The sequence below is a fragment of the Prunus avium genome, chromosome 4, assembly GCF_965620075.1.
Source record: "Prunus avium chromosome 4, drPruAviu1.hap1.1, whole genome shotgun sequence".
Taxonomy (NCBI): domain Eukaryota; kingdom Viridiplantae; phylum Streptophyta; class Magnoliopsida; order Rosales; family Rosaceae; genus Prunus; species Prunus avium.
This window is the reverse complement of record NC_142287.1, coordinates 35758563-35774130: the sequence shown is the minus strand read 5'-3', so window position 1 is coordinate 35774130 and position 15568 is coordinate 35758563. Positions and strand designations below refer to the sequence as shown.

The 15568-nt window shown below is 37.7% G+C and overlaps 3 protein-coding genes across 3 annotated transcripts; 1 reads left to right on the top strand and 2 right to left on the bottom strand.

Annotated features, from left to right (window-relative positions):
- Positions 1-84: 84 nt before the first annotated feature.
- On the bottom strand, positions 85-1492 carry LOC110770873 (alpha/beta-Hydrolases superfamily protein). Its single transcript, XM_021975098.2, has 2 exons — positions 262-1492; positions 85-145 (listed from the first exon to the last, which is right to left on the bottom strand). The coding sequence occupies exon 1, from the start codon at positions 1317-1319 to the stop codon at positions 300-302; it is 1020 nt and encodes a 339-aa protein (XP_021830790.1). The 5' UTR covers positions 1320-1492; the 3' UTR covers positions 85-145; positions 262-299.
- A 5530-nt stretch (positions 1493-7022) lies between these two features.
- SCPL32 (serine carboxypeptidase-like 32) lies at positions 7023-10712 on the top strand. The gene is made up of 10 exons (XM_021975096.2): positions 7023-7437; positions 8082-8189; positions 8381-8476; positions 8675-8767; positions 8863-8945; positions 9053-9340; positions 9435-9565; positions 9723-9818; positions 9927-10032; positions 10160-10712. Exons 1-10 carry the CDS (start codon positions 7146-7148, stop codon positions 10307-10309), a joined length of 1443 nt encoding a protein of 480 aa, XP_021830788.2. The 5' UTR covers positions 7023-7145; the 3' UTR covers positions 10310-10712.
- Positions 10713-12470: 1758 nt separating this feature from the next.
- On the bottom strand, positions 12471-14400 carry NAC025 (NAC domain containing protein 25). The gene is made up of 3 exons (XM_021975094.2): positions 13782-14400; positions 13387-13694; positions 12471-13301 (listed from the first exon to the last, which is right to left on the bottom strand). Exons 1-3 carry the CDS (start codon positions 13966-13968, stop codon positions 12708-12710), a joined length of 1089 nt encoding a protein of 362 aa, XP_021830786.2. The 5' UTR covers positions 13969-14400; the 3' UTR covers positions 12471-12707.
- Between the last annotated feature and the right edge of the window lie 1168 nt (positions 14401-15568).

Sequence of the window (15568 nt, the reverse complement as noted above, 5' to 3'; positions counted from 1 at the left end):
AAACAAGCGAGGGTTTCAAATGCAACTTCAAGACCATATGGTCAGCCACCCTATTTCCATATGGTGGTTGTGCTAGTCGGCAAATAATACAATGCAACGCAAATTCAATGCCTCCATGTTCATCATCAGGACAGGGCAGGACATGCTACAAACACAATTTCATTTCAATCAAACACAATTTCAATAGTGACAATTGAAAATAAAACACAAAAATAGTTTTGATTTGAATCTCTATGTGATAATTGAAAAATAAGATAATACCATTTTGCAAAAACCAAAAAAAAGGTAATAATTTGATGTCATTCAGCTCCTCCTCCTCCGGCATGGCATCTATGATTCAACCAAGAAAGAATATCAGCGCGAACAATATCAACATTTTGATCAGTCTCCCCAAACAGCAAGGAATGCATCATCCCTTCATAAATCTTGATCGTCTTATCCTCACTCTTGGCCTCTTCATACAATGCTCTGCTCACATTCGGATCGGTCACAACATCTGCGCTTCCATGCAACACGATGAACGGAAGACTCACATCGCCCAATCTCTGACTCACATACTCCGTCACTTTGAGCAACTCCACCACCGTCCCCAATCTCGGCTTTCCTCTGTACCTCATCGGATTCATATTCGCTATGATCTTCTTCTCCTCCACCTTCACAGACTTGTACATGAGGTCCGCGGTGGGCACAATGGCCAAGCTGGGAAAGAATCTAGCCACGAACGTCAGAATTTGAGGAATTGGCCACCTGGGTTTCACCTTATCAGAAATTTTACACATGGGTGCCACCAAAATCGCACCTTGAAAAGCTTCCGGCTCCGCGAAGTGGATCAGAAGGCAAATGGCGCCGCCCATGGACTCGCCGAAGAGAAAACAGGGGACGTTTAGAAATTGGGGTTCTTGCTGCTTGACCAGGGTGAAGAAAGCGAGGCAGTCTTGGACCACGAGATGGACCTCGGGGACGAAGGCCCTGAGGCCGTGGGATTGGCCGTGGCCTTCGAGGTCGAGAGCGAAGCAGGCGAAACCCTGTTGGGCGAGGAAAATTGGGGTGGCTTGGAAGGTCCAGCTGATGTCGTTGCCGTAGCCGTGGACCATGAAGATGAGGCCACGTGGAGGGGAGAGGAGGGGCAGCCATTGCCGGGTGAAGAGCTTGAGGCCTCTGGGTGAGGTGTAGAAGGATTTGGAGGCTTTGATGCCTTGGAGATTGTAGTATTCTTGCTCTGGGGTGTTGCCCCAGTAGTGCAGAAGTTGGGTTTGGGTTTGGGTTTCGGGTTGGCCCGATTGGGTTTGGGTGGAGAGGAGGCTTTCCTCTTCCTTCATTCTGGGAAGTGGTTGTTTTGTTTGCTGTGCTTCAAGATTTGCGGCTCTCACTTGGAATTGGAAGAAGCTGATGACTCCAACCAGATGGATGAAGGATGACTTTTTTGTTGTCTTGATGTTGATGTATTCGAGGTGTGTTTGACTCGGTTCAGCCAGGTCTGTGACTCACTCAGATGCTCTTTTTTTCAATCACTATACTATTTTCCTTTTTTCTGTTTTTTGTTTTTTTTGGAAGAATCATTCTTGTAAATAATAAATAATGTTATTTTTATTTGAACTATATATTTAAAAGAACATAAAACTACTTTTTTTTTTTTTTTTTGTTAATAAGAAAACTTGTGCATCGCCTGCGTGCACTAGAGTCTATAGACACTATGATGATGTCCTTACTCCTTACTAAAAACAAATGTTAGTGGTTGGTTGGTTGGTTTGGATAGGATCATAGGATCATGTCAATCCTCACTCCCATGAGGATGTTTCTTAATAGGTTGTGGCCTCTGCGCCGCATGGCTAGATAGATAGATAGATAGAGCTCTCCTTTCCGTAGCCTAAAATTGTTAGCTAGTGTATTGAATTTGTATACATACATACATTTGGGAAAGTTTATCTACTAGCTCTTATTAGTGTAGTTGGGAAGGGATCCAACTTGGAAAGAGAAAAAGAAAAAGAAACTATCCTTTGCCCTATTAAGAATTAAGCACCAAAAAGAAAGGTATTTTTCTATATTCTATCATCCTGTTAGGTTGAAATTCATCATCCATGAATAGAAGAAAGTAGATCAGATCAGAACCTCAGATTGCACTGTGCCTGCTTGTGCATCATTTGCACTGCATGCAGCACCATTAGTTTATCATTCTGCTCTTCCTATAATAGGAGGAGAGGTTTTGCTTTCAGATGAAGATGATAGCCAACTTCTTTGGTTTGTTTCTTTTCTCTCTGTAGCATCGGAAAACTACTACTTTCTGAACCATTTACACTCAACAGCATTTTGTTGGTCAAATACAGTACTAGTTAGTTCTCTATCATTCTCTCCCTCTCCACAACACCCGCCGAGAGCACAAATTCTTCAACATAAGGAAGAGAATTGACCCCAAACGGCTACTTACTGGGATATAATATTCAGCCTCAATTCCGCAAGGATATAACTTGTAAGTATGTGACAACCTCTTACCTAGAAAAAGAAAAAAGAAAGAAAAGAAAAGAAAAGAAAAGAGAAGAAGAACGATAAAGGAAGTTAAAGAAAAAGCACAGTTCAAAGTGATTGGAGCAAGTTAAAGAAAAAGCACACAGTTCAAAGTGATTGGCACTAAGGCAATAATGCTAGTATTGAAAAGGGAAAAAGGGAAACAATAAGAATACAAAATATTTACTGCACTATGACCACGAGAACATTCTTAGAATGCTAAAAGGTAAGGCTGAATATGAATACGTGGAAGTTGTTATGGATGATATGAAGTGGGATAGGTCTCCCATAGATTCTGCATCTTTTAGGTCTTAGAAACAATAATTTTAAAGCATTTTCTCTGATACATTTGTACCTAACATCTGGGGTTATCCAAGTGGTTTGAGTATTGATGCCAATGTTAGGCAGGCTAATCCGAATTTCGACAATTCTAGTTTGCTTTTGAAAGTGGCACCGGGTCTTGCAAAAGAACTATGAAAGTTCTCCCATTATATTGTCTGGTCTCTGGTCTGGTAAAATTATTAGAAGCTGCAATCTAGTAGGGCCCCTGATGGCATTTTGATTAAGAAACTAGAAGGGATTCACTAATAGGAGTAGGGCTTATGTATGCAAAAATTTCTTCTTAAGCTACTATGGAAATGGAGTAAAACAACAGTAAGAGCCGGATGAGACAACAGGAAAGTGACATAGCATGCAACTAATCCATTAATGTACATAACATCTGCATATTTTGTTCATCTCATCAACAGTTAATGTTTCAGTAAATTGGATGTCACTTGATTGCATGGCACCAGGATGATCATGGAGTTTAAAGCAATCTTCTTAAGTAGAAACCACTTCTTATCAAATCCCTGTATCATCATGCAGTTGATAACTCTCATACCAACCAACTAGAAAAGGTAATGTAAGAGCTTGTTCCTTTTATGTAAATCTATTTCCATAGGTTCAAGTAGATGTTCTAGAAAAAGAATTTGATGTAAGCAAGAATGACATGCGCTCGAATGGGAGGCCTATCAGAATCCACAATCTGGTCAATGAAGAACTTTATGCAAAGTATACCCCATATGATACTGTGCACTTTCGTGCTGCATAATACTCAGATATGAAGTGTAAGCTTTTTGTAGTGTAATGTGCCCTTTCCCCTAAAAAGAAGAGCACCAAAGTCTCCCACACCCCCATTAAGTGTATGCTTTTTGTAGTGTGAACCGAAACACATGTGGGCGACACTTGTTTAGATGAATAGATTAAACAGAGTTTATGTTTAAGATATAGTATACATTATTCATCTAATGATAAATCATATGGGTAAAATCTAGCTATAATAAATTCTAATGCACCCTTTCCTCCCTTCTAAGATATAGTCAGCTCAGCTAGCTTCTGGATGAACAATGGTATAGGTAGTCCTCTCTAGAGACTTTAACTGCCCATGGTGCTCGATGACATCGTTTTTTATGGTTAAGAAAGATTCTAAATATGTTTGCATGTAAATCACGTGAGCTTGCCTTTTCTCCCTCCAAAATAAGATTGGATGATTCCTTCTCTAACACAAGGGCAATTGACAGATTATATTGGTTGCCTTGTTGTAGTAGATGAGTGGCCTAAGCACTTGTTATTTTGTTTATTCTTTTTGAAACATGTAATGTACTTTTTCTTGAGCAAGAAAGTCTTTAGTGTATTTGATCGATCCATCGGGCATATGTGCTTATAGAAGTCTCATTTAATTATCATAAATTCTTTACCTAAAGAATTTAACATAAGTATATGTAGATAGTCTCCTATACTTTTTTATATATTATAGCTTCCAATAAAGGGGTACTAGAATTAAAGTAGTATAGAGGAGAGAGTGAAATTATAAGCAAGAATATAGTCTAGTAGTTGTTTTTTTTCTATTAGTTGCGATGCGAACAGGCGTTTACTTATGTTATGAGATTTGTTGAGTAGGCTTGCGTTAGTTGTCTGCTGGAGTGTAGATAATTCATTTCTACAGTACTACTACTAATAGCCTCGACAGGTTTGCATTCTCCTATAGTCATTGTAGGTAGAAAGAAATCCTGTTTGCATTATCAGTAATTAGTGCAGAAGATCTTGACAACTTAATAGACTATAAGTAAAATACTGTACACGTTTCTGTAGTGCAGAATATCCTCTATATCACTTTGTGGGTTGTAGTGGGTTAAATTTGGCACCAAGTTTTTTAATTTGTAAAGTTAATTTGAAACCTGTAGGTTATTATCCGCAATTAGTGCGCTTTATCTCAACTTTGATCAGGTCGTTGATGTATATCACTAGTTACTTTACCTAACAGAGTCAGAAAGACAGAAAAAAGACACAGCAAGCTGGAGCCTTTATGCATTTGATGACTTGGTGATGATCGTCGGTAAAAAAGAGCTACGTGTAAAGGATGAAGGGTTTCTCATTTATAAAAACGTGGTGCCCCTTCTTTGTGTATATTGCTGGCAAAACTCATGAATTTTAGCACTGAATGCATATACACCGAACGTGGGCCTTAATATGTACATGTTTTGATGCATGCTTTTTTGAGATATTAATTAGTTGGATGCTAATCAGTCTAACCCTCATGAGCATAACACAGATTTGCACTTCTCTTTATCTGCATTGACTAAACTCCTGCTTTGTGGCAATGAGACACACAAAAAGGGAGATGAGGAAAATAGTTTCGGAAAGAAGTAGGTGGACATCTATTGGCCAATACAGATTAAGTTGGAGGTAGAGAGCCTAGAGGGATGTGGCAAATCCTTTGCCAGGGATATATTTTCTGGTGCCAAAAAAGATGACGCCCATGTGGGACTGGGAATAATATGCTTTTAGATAGAATAGAATTGTGTTTACAGTACTAAACTTCTGCCATATTAGCTAGATTTGTAGTAAAGATAAAACTGCATGAAGCATCTCGAATCGTACTGAGTGAACCCTGCAAATTAGCAATTGAGGCAACAACATATCTCAGAAGCAGATGGTGCAGAATTTCAAAAAGAGTTGGTCTAGAGTATGTCTTACAAATTTAAATTTGAATTATATTGAAGTTGGAATCCAAGTCATTGTTCAACCCCACTAACTTAATTGGTTGTTTCTTTCATTCCTTTCACCACTTTGGCTTCATCAGATTCAAGAGTCATTACGCACAAGGTTCGCCACAAAACTCCATCTTTCTCCTTTGTGATGATGAGATTCTGAAGAGCAGTAGTTGCCTTTTTCTATTTTATTTTGGAGAAGACCACTAAGTTGGCATATATACCACAATGCCTTTTCCACTTTGTGATATAATCATTGACCAGCAAGAACATGATCTATCTGATATGTATTATGCACCAAGAGATTGCCACGAGCTCTGTCTTGGTTTATCCCTTTTCAATCATGAACATGAACATGTACCCTTTTTTAGTTGCTATTAGACTCTGTAACAGTAGCTTCGACATCAAAACATTGTACCTTAGTTAAGGATAATGATTCCCCAGGTTTAGTTATTAATTATTCCACGTCTGCTAATTAAGCTTAGCTAATACTACTGGTTTTTCTTTCTTTGTAGGTTATTACCACAGAAACTTTTGACGACATTAATCAGTTCCTTCTATTTATGCTCTAATTCTATATATTAGATGATCTTTTATGAATATGGAATTTTATCCAATCCAACTGCAGTGCCTAATTTGGTTCTTAGCAAATTAAAAAAATATTTAAGTATGTATATATTGACCTTTTACTGGGTCGTTTGTTTTCCCTTTTGTGCTCTTGGATGTATTATATATGCTAGTTGCTGTGGAAGAGCTGACTACTAGTCCACTTCCACAATGTAAAGTTATTAGCACACCCCTTTTGAATAATTAAATGATAAATACAAATCCAAGAGGAATAGTCAAATTTACTTAATCAACATCATAAGACATTGATGGAATACCGGTAGAGTTAATGTTATTGTTGATAATATAATATCCTATCATGCATTATAAGGTATACAATTTGAGCTCTCTTTAGTAATTCGTTGTCAATTAGTTTTGAGTTGGACCATTCAATTTGCACATTGTACGTATTAATCCATAGGTAACCAAAGCCAATATTACCATTCAGAGACTCTTTTAAGATCTTCCCATACTGGCTCAGATTTCATGATGTGGGGGATGATACTAGGGGTAGAAATATTATCATTCAGAGACTCTTTTAAGATCTTCCCATACTGGCTCAGATTTTATGGTGTGGGGGATGATACTAGGGGTAGAATCTAGACATCAGGTTTCTGAATCATAGATTTTTTGTTTTTTCTGAAGTACTCATTCAGTCATCACCAACCCACACTAGACAATGGAGGTACCACTTATCACACTTGCTCATGCATGAATAGCCTAGAAGCTGAGCTTTGCCTAATTAACCCGAGTCAGATGCCAATGCCACATATTTGTGAACTTCATAAAGTATTACATTGCCACGTAGGACTCTTCTTCCATATCTACTTTTTTTCTTTCTTTGAATTTCATACATCCTCGTATGGTTTAGTGGATGCTCTAGTATTAGTCCCCAATGGGTATAAATAGACATGTTGGATTTGCTTATGTTTCATCCTTGTTTTGTGGTAGCTGTCTCCAGCTAGCAATATTGTTTGGTGTCTGTTTTTGTACTTCCCATCCAATATGAATTTTGTACCAAAAGCGACAGCTTTCTTCGTCTTGGCCCTTATTGCTCTGCAGTTTGTGGAGCCTGTTTTGGGTTCTAGAAAGAAACGGTCTAATAGTGAGAAATTGATCAACTTATTGGGGACTCAGGACCTTGTGACCAACTTGCCTGGCCAACCTGCTGTAGACTTCAAGCACTATGCTGGCTATGTCACAGTGAACCAAACAAATGGAAGGGCTCTCTTTTACTGGTTTTATGAGGCTGCTACCAACCCAGATGCAAAACCTCTGGTGTTGTGGCTTAATGGAGGTGAGCACTTACGAGCAATATATATAAAACTACATATATGGTCATAAATACGTGTAAATGTATGGTTCGTCTTTGTCCATAAACATTGCAAGCCAGGACTTCCACCTTCCCTCTGCTAATGCCTCAATCATGGTTGTTTATGAACCTCATTGGGAGGTGATGTTTGGCTGGAACCAATTAATTAATTTGATTACAAGTTGTTGGGTTCTAAATCATCTTAGCAGGGAAAACTTTTCATCAACTTCTTGCAATTATCTTTTTAGCCATCTAGATATATTCCATGCTGATATATAGGTATATATTTCCATCTTTTGACCAAATCTGCATTTATCTATATACCAAATACATAATCATATATGTGTGGAAGAGGAAGCAAGCACAGGTTCCTTGATATCTTCATGTTTCCTTATCTTTAGACAGTGCGTCACCCAATATTTAAACAGTTTAGTTTCTGTTAATAAACAATTATAAAGCTTTTATTAGAGTATATGGTGGTTAATTATCCTATTGTACTTATTCTAGTGGAGGTCATCTTTTTGTCCTTTCCAACTCATCCAAAGAATTTTCTATGATACTTAATAATCCCCATTTGGCACTTTTGCTTCATGTTATCTGCTGAGGTGACAAGATGCTTTATGTTTCAGGTCCTGGGTGCTCTTCTGTGGGATATGGAGCTACCCAAGAGATTGGTCCATTCATAGTGGACACTGATGGACATGGAATTAGATTAAATAACTACTCATGGAATAAAGGTATTGGGTACTTGACTATCAAATCAGTTATGCAAACTTTGCTCTTCTTTATGCTTAAACATCTCATTTACTTCTTTAATTGCTTGCACCTGCTGATATACTATCTGTATGGTGCTCCCTTTATTTGGAATTTATGATATAAAAAATTCACCAATTTGTAGTAATATATTTGGATATCTCTGATGATGCAGAGGCCAACATGTTATTCTTGGAATCTCCGGTTGGGGTTGGCTTCTCATACTCCAATACAACTTCTGATTATGAGAATCTTGGAGATGTCTTTACAGGTCAGTTACTTAAAAGTCGAGTGCTTTATATTCTCTACAACCGGTATTACTATTTCCAATGATTAAACAAGTATTACTGCTCTATGTTATTTTCAAACATATGGTTAAGATTTTTTTCTTTTTTTCTTTTTGATCTTGTGGTGAGGCTAATGACTATACCGTTAGAAGATTTTGATCTGGTTTTTCTACTTAATTCAGCGAATGATGCGTATACTTTCCTGCACAAGTGGTTTCTCAAGTTCCCATCGTACAGAACAAGGACCTTTTACATTGCAGGGGAGAGCTATGCAGGTAAGTCAGCCTCAGTCCCTCACCCTTTTTTTATCATGTGCTCTCCAATCGAATTTCTTTTGTATACCCAAAATTCTTCTCTTTCTTTTTAACAGGAAAATATGTTCCGGAGCTAGCCGAGTTCATCTATGACAAGAACAAAGATCCTTCCCTCCATATTGATCTCAAGGGTATCCTGGTATGGTCCTTTGGGAAACAACAAATAGGATCTATCTGATCTGTTTCTGTTCATCATACATATTTTTTTTTTTTGGGTTAAATTATTTTCTTCTATTTGATGTACAGTTGGGTAATCCTGAAACATCTGATGCTGAGGACTGGAGGGGTCTGGTGGATTATGCTTGGAGCCATGCTGTGATATCAGATGAAACTCACAAAATAATACGCGAAAGCTGTGATTTCGACAGAAATGATACTTGGAGTAACAAAGATTGTACTCTAGCTGTGGATGAAGTGTTAAAACAGTATAAGGAGATAGATATCTACAGCCTGTACACCTCAGTCTGCATTGGTGATACAGCAAGCTCAGATGATGGTTCAATGCAAGTCATGATGAAGCGCACATCTACCATGGTGAGTGAGAGAAGATTTAAAATTAATATTATGAACCCTTGGTATATAATTTTAAGTTTAATTAACGTGCAAGTTCATGGCTTATGCTTATCAGATGCCAAGGATTATGGGTGGCTATGACCCATGTCTCGACGAATATACGAAAACATTTTATAACAGACCAGAAGTGCAAAAGGCCCTCCATGTTAGTGATGGTGTCCGGCTCAAGAACTGGAGCATCTGCAAGTAATTACTGCTGTCTCCTTGGCTTATTTTGGACATATATAGGAGTTATATTTCATTTATGTTTGCCAAGATTATTTATTCATTTTAAGACTGTATTCAAGAAAATTTTCAAACTTGCTAATTAACAACATTTTGTTCAACTAATTTGGTTTTGCAGTAACAAAATATTTGACGATTGGGCATATTCAAAGCCATCTGTTCTTCCTATATACAAGAAACTCATTGCAGCAGGACTTAGAATATGGGTGTACAGGTAGATGTTCCCGGCCTTAACATCAATATCAAGTGATGATATTATTATAATGGAAATGAAATATAAATTAAAACCCACCTTTATGGTTTTCTTTTGTGGATGGCTCAGTGGAGACACAGATGGAAGAGTTCCTGTGCTTTCCACCAGATACAGCTTAAGTGCTCTGGGACTGCCTATTAATAAGGCATGGAGTCCTTGGTACCACCAGAAGCAGGTAATTAGTTACTACCACCAACCAAGCCTTAAAAATTGAAGTTTAAGTTAATAATTAAATCTACTATAATGATAGCTTAAATTTCCATTTTCTATTAATTTTGTGAATTATGATATGTATATGGCAGGTCAGTGGTTGGTTTCAAGAATATGAAGGTCTTACATTTGCCACATTTAGAGGAGCTGGGCATGCAGTTCCCTGCTTCAAACCAAGCAACTCACTGTCTTTATTCACGTCTTTTCTTCTCGGGGAATCTCTGCCTTCGGCTCGAAGATGATTAATTAAGTCAGTTCTGCTTATAATCAAGGAGATCCTATATATATATATATATATATATATATATATATATATTAATATAGATGTAGGGCTCAAAAAGATTTGCTAGGCTATACATGTAGCAGAAGACTATATAGCCTAACTATATATGGAGAATAAAACATGTTAGTTTACAGATGAAGAGAGTAAAACCCTTTACTTTCTGTGTAAAATAAGGCCCTTGTTCGTTGCCAAGAAAAAGAGCATTGAATGGCCACCTTTCTCTTGTACTGCATCATGTTGTTGGTAATCTTGAAGGAACTGATCTTGTAATTGCAAATTGTGTTTGATTGGCTCATATGGCATCATGGCATGGTGCCTTTTCAAGGAATATATAGCTCATGGATTTCATCCTCTTAAGGCCATCATTTTTGTCGGTGCACAAAGCTTGCGTTGCCAATGCCATACAGGATACAACCACATGTTTTAGATGTTTAATAAATTTATTAATTGTGTTGTATTTAGACACATTTTGTGACTAACAAGACTTTTATCCCTAATCAAGCCCTTTATTATAAAATAGAAAGTTACTCGATATATTTAAATATATATTTACTTTCGAAGGAAAGTTTATTAAGGAGAAAAACGAGTCTTTGTTGTTAAATCTCAAAGAGGAAAGCATACATTCTTCTTTCAAATGGGAAGTTCATTTCCAGAAAGTTCAATATGCAAACCAAACGGGCCCTTAGGATTATGGTTCTCACGCGACCTCAACATCATATGCCAGTTTCAATAAGCTAGCTTGTACATCGATCTATAAGATCAATTGTTATTGATGGAAATGAAAATGAATCTCCCCGAAAAGAAATGCTTATTCAAAATATGACTTTGATGTTTCGGTATGTATTCCAAAATCACACACAGATTAATTATGTGGAGTTTCTGAAATATATATTTCGTTCTATTTCTCAATGAATTAAGTAAAGTGATTACTCACAAAGCTTGATTAATTAATTAGGTAGTAACCGATGTATTATAACAAAAGTTATTCTGCACATTATGGCACGATTCCTTACTTGGACATGATACAAATATCTTATTCTACTGTGTTGAAACTTACAAAAAATATAATGTGAAAAATGATATACTTTTGTAGACTGAACTTGACTTCCATGTACTAGAGCTTTCGAGGGCGGAGGTAATGGAAGAAACAAAACCCCGTTTAGATTAGATTTAAACCGTGAGATTAATCTGCTAAATAATTAAGATTTAGGATAAATAAGTAGGGCAAGGACAGGGTTCCATTCCAGCTAATCAAAGCAAACGCGACAATTAGGTGAGTGCTTTTGTGATGAGCCAATGGGAGGGCGATACATATGTGCATTAGAATTTTGGAACAAACAAGAAAGAAACATTCCATGCCCATATGTTTGCCATGTTGACATTTGAAACCTAAAATCTCATCTTGTAATCAACAGCTGATGGTGACATGGAATAATGTACACGTCATTTAGTGGAAAATATTGCCCTCACTGATTCTCTCCCCCATTTCATATCTTCATATGATCAATTATTTTTTGTTTTGCTTCCCAAACTTTGTTAGATTTGGACCACTTGGCTGTCAATCAGTCTTTTTATTTTCTTTATAAATATCATTTCATAGTTTCTGTCGATTTATAATTAATCTCAAAATTATATAAAAATATAACAAGTATATATAAAGACCATATCTTTGTGTTCTTGTTGAAGATATAAAATGATATCTTTCGTTAGTGATTGATTGATTATAAACAGATGAAAGAAGCCCTTGTGTTGTAGCCCTAGCTTGGAGAGAGAGAGAGAGAGAGAGAGAGAGAGAGAGCATAAAAGAAACTGAAAGAAGCTTGATGATATGCATGCATAGCATTAGCTAACGTCATTAGTCTACAGTCGATTAAGTTATTTCAAAAGTATCATAAAACAAACTTGAAATTTTTGGGTTTATGAATGTAAACAATACATCTCATATGATGGGTTTATATCATAATTGAGATGACGGATGATGGGCAGAAGTTGATTAAGATACACTAAATGACAAACGGAGAAGCCATCACCGTACATAATTTTCTTAATCGCAATAAAATAATTTCAGAGATGTAGAAATATTATTCACAGTTGCTTGCAAGTGTCTTTTGGGTAAAAAATAATAATAATAACATCAACATAAATATATTTTTTGAATTATCTACATAAACCATGTTCTTGTTATGACCATAATCACAAGTATATAATTTGGAAGAGTGAAAATAGAAATTTATCAAAAAGATAAAATAAAAATATATGAACCTTACCCGTATGTTCATGCTATAGTTACAGTCCAAAGCGATTATAGCTAGCTACAGATGATTCTGAATCTGACCCATCCATCATCTAAAACCAAGCTATGAATTCCAATTCATACTTGGGTGTTGAAATTGTTGGCGCAAAATCCCATCTCCGAGGGATCCAAGAAGTGCATTAGGGTGAAACGGCGCCGTACCCTGTGGGAACTGGTTTAGCATAGAAACAAAGGAGGAGTTGCTTTCATCAACCCCACCTGCAGCAGTGGTGCTAATACCACTGTTGAGATCAGCATGAAACCTTTTGCTCGATGAACTTGTAGTAGCAGCAGGACCAGTCCCCATCGATCCCGCATCGTTCCAAAACGACGATGGAAGTGGACGTTTCACGGGTAGGTTACTTTTTGAGCTTGAAGTAGATATACCACCAAACTGATGATGATGATGATGATGAGGGTGAGATCCTTGTTGATCACTTGACGATAATATACCCTCGAAAAAACCCTCGTGATCATCGTTTTCGAGCAACGCCGTGTAGTTTGTAGTGTGCTTTGGCTGCGGCGGCGGCGGAGCTGGCAATATTGATGATGGGTGGACAAACATACCGTCCATAGAATTATTGGAAGAATCCTCGTCCATCATAGGCCTCTGCGCATTGTTTTTCTTATAAATCCGACACAAAACCCAATCATCAAGCTACAAGAAAAACAGTAGATCAATACCCACAAGTTAACACATGAATTAATGTTTTGTTTGACAAACCAAATACTATTAAATGTACCCTTAAAGAGGCTTTTTTGTTGGATGCATCAGGAGGCTTAGAAAAGTTGTTGTTGTTGTTGTTGACTAGGCGATACTCGTGCATGATCCAATTGGTCTTGATCCCTTTTGGGGGCTTGCCACCATAGAAAACCAGAGCTTTTTTAACGCCAACCTTTTGGTTTCCAGTGGATGTTAGAATAGGCTTATCGGTGCCCGTGGCCTTCCAATACCCTGAAGTTGCCGCTCTGTTAGGCCTTGCCCCATTCGGGTACTTCCGGTCTCTTGGACTGAAAAAATACCACTCTTGCTCCCCAAACGTGGCCTTGCCTATACAAATAAAAAATCAAATTTCATTGAACAACATCATAATTAATGAAATCTATCTAATTGATTGATTAAAGATGACGTACGTACTTGGTAGCTCCCATGGATCAAACTTGTACAAGTCCACCTCGGCGATGATGGTGACCGGTAGAGGAGCGGAGGCGGCCTTTTTCTTGAGATAATGGACCACCAGCTCTTCATCGGTCGGGTGGAACCGGAACCCGGGTGGCAGCTGCGGGTGTACTTGTGAACCCGATGATGAATCTGTGCTCTCCATCAGTTCCTCTTAATTACTTGTTTAAAGTCGGTGTTGGTATCACCAAAAAGAAAAAAAGGAAAGAAGAAAATAATATTGATTGATGAAGAAGAATTAGAGCTAAAGCTGCAAGTGTTTGAGCAATGGTAGCTGCTAAAGAGTAAAGAGAGGGGAGGGGAAATGGTGGTGAGGTTGATGAGGTTGATCATGAGGCAGATGAGGCAGAGTGGCGGTTAGGTACTAATAAAAGACCCCAAGCGGCACCCGTGATCGGGCGACACGTGGATGCATGACGCAATGGTTTGGCGACACGTGGGGGTTGGGACCATGAATATGGAAGGGGAGGGGGTGATGATAAGGCAGGGCAGAAATGTGGGGAGGTTTTGTGGGTCGGATCGGAGGTTTGGAACTGCCTGTACGCCTTTCATGTCATGCTTTTCTTATTGATCAGCCAAACACGCCCAACTAGCTCCCTCTACATAACAGATTTTGTGAGTGAGTGAAAAGAGAGAAAGAGAGACTTCGCACGTGTGTTAATGTGCGTGCTAGACATCATTTTCTTTTATTTTTTCGGATTTTTAAATGTAATGGTCTTTGAACTTGTACTCGGGTCATTTGTCTCATGTGCGGTGCAGCTATTTGATTCTTCCGTCAATATGAACTTCAATTAGAGGAGTATAACCATGTGTTCATTCAGGTACAAATCACCTATAGAACGATATGTATTCATTTTAACAGTCATATTGACGGAATGACTAAATTATCAGACGTGGTAGAATTGAAGTATGAGTTACATAGTTATCATGTACTTTTTTCATATTACCTTTGTATTATGACCTTGGTGTCGAAGACAGAAAATCTTTATGAGATCTTGAATGAGTCCATGCCCTATTGTGAGGTTAATCTCCACTTGCCTTTTTGACAATGGGTATATTCTCATAATGTATATCTATTTTAGACCTCAAAGTAGCTAGTGGTCAAATTCATTTAACCATATGAAACAACATTCTAAGAAATTTGGGGTTTAACTCATGAGGCGGCCAAGGTTAGCTTAGCTAGCAATTTCAGTTGAATGTTGTTTTCGAATGTCCACATATTAGCACATGGGGGACGAGTACTCCATGCGTCAAAATGCCTGTATGTCATGCTTGGACTTTGACTATATCAGCCATCTTTGCATCATCATATATCCATCACTATCCACAAATTTAGAGGAAGATAAAAAATGAGGTCATTATTAGCTTTGATTCTCTAGCTTGCTTTGTGTCCTTTTTGCTTCTCTACATCACATTTTGTGATTTGGGATGCTTCGTTCTTCTACACAGCATCACGATATCCGAAATCAATAAGCATGCAGAATTTAAGCAAAATCAGTAATTTAGACAATATTCAAAATCAATAATGAGGTCTCCGTGTTAGTCACCTTAAATCATTTGATAAATAAGGGATTTGTGACTCAAGTGATTAAGAGCATTTACCTCATCCCCCTCCTCCATTATCCATTCTATTATAAATAAATAAAATAAAACATTTGACAGATTCAGACCGTATTTTTAAGTCCAGGCCCAACTTTCTTACTTGACTGGTTGTCTGCTTCTGATGGGCCCATCCATTTGTCCAC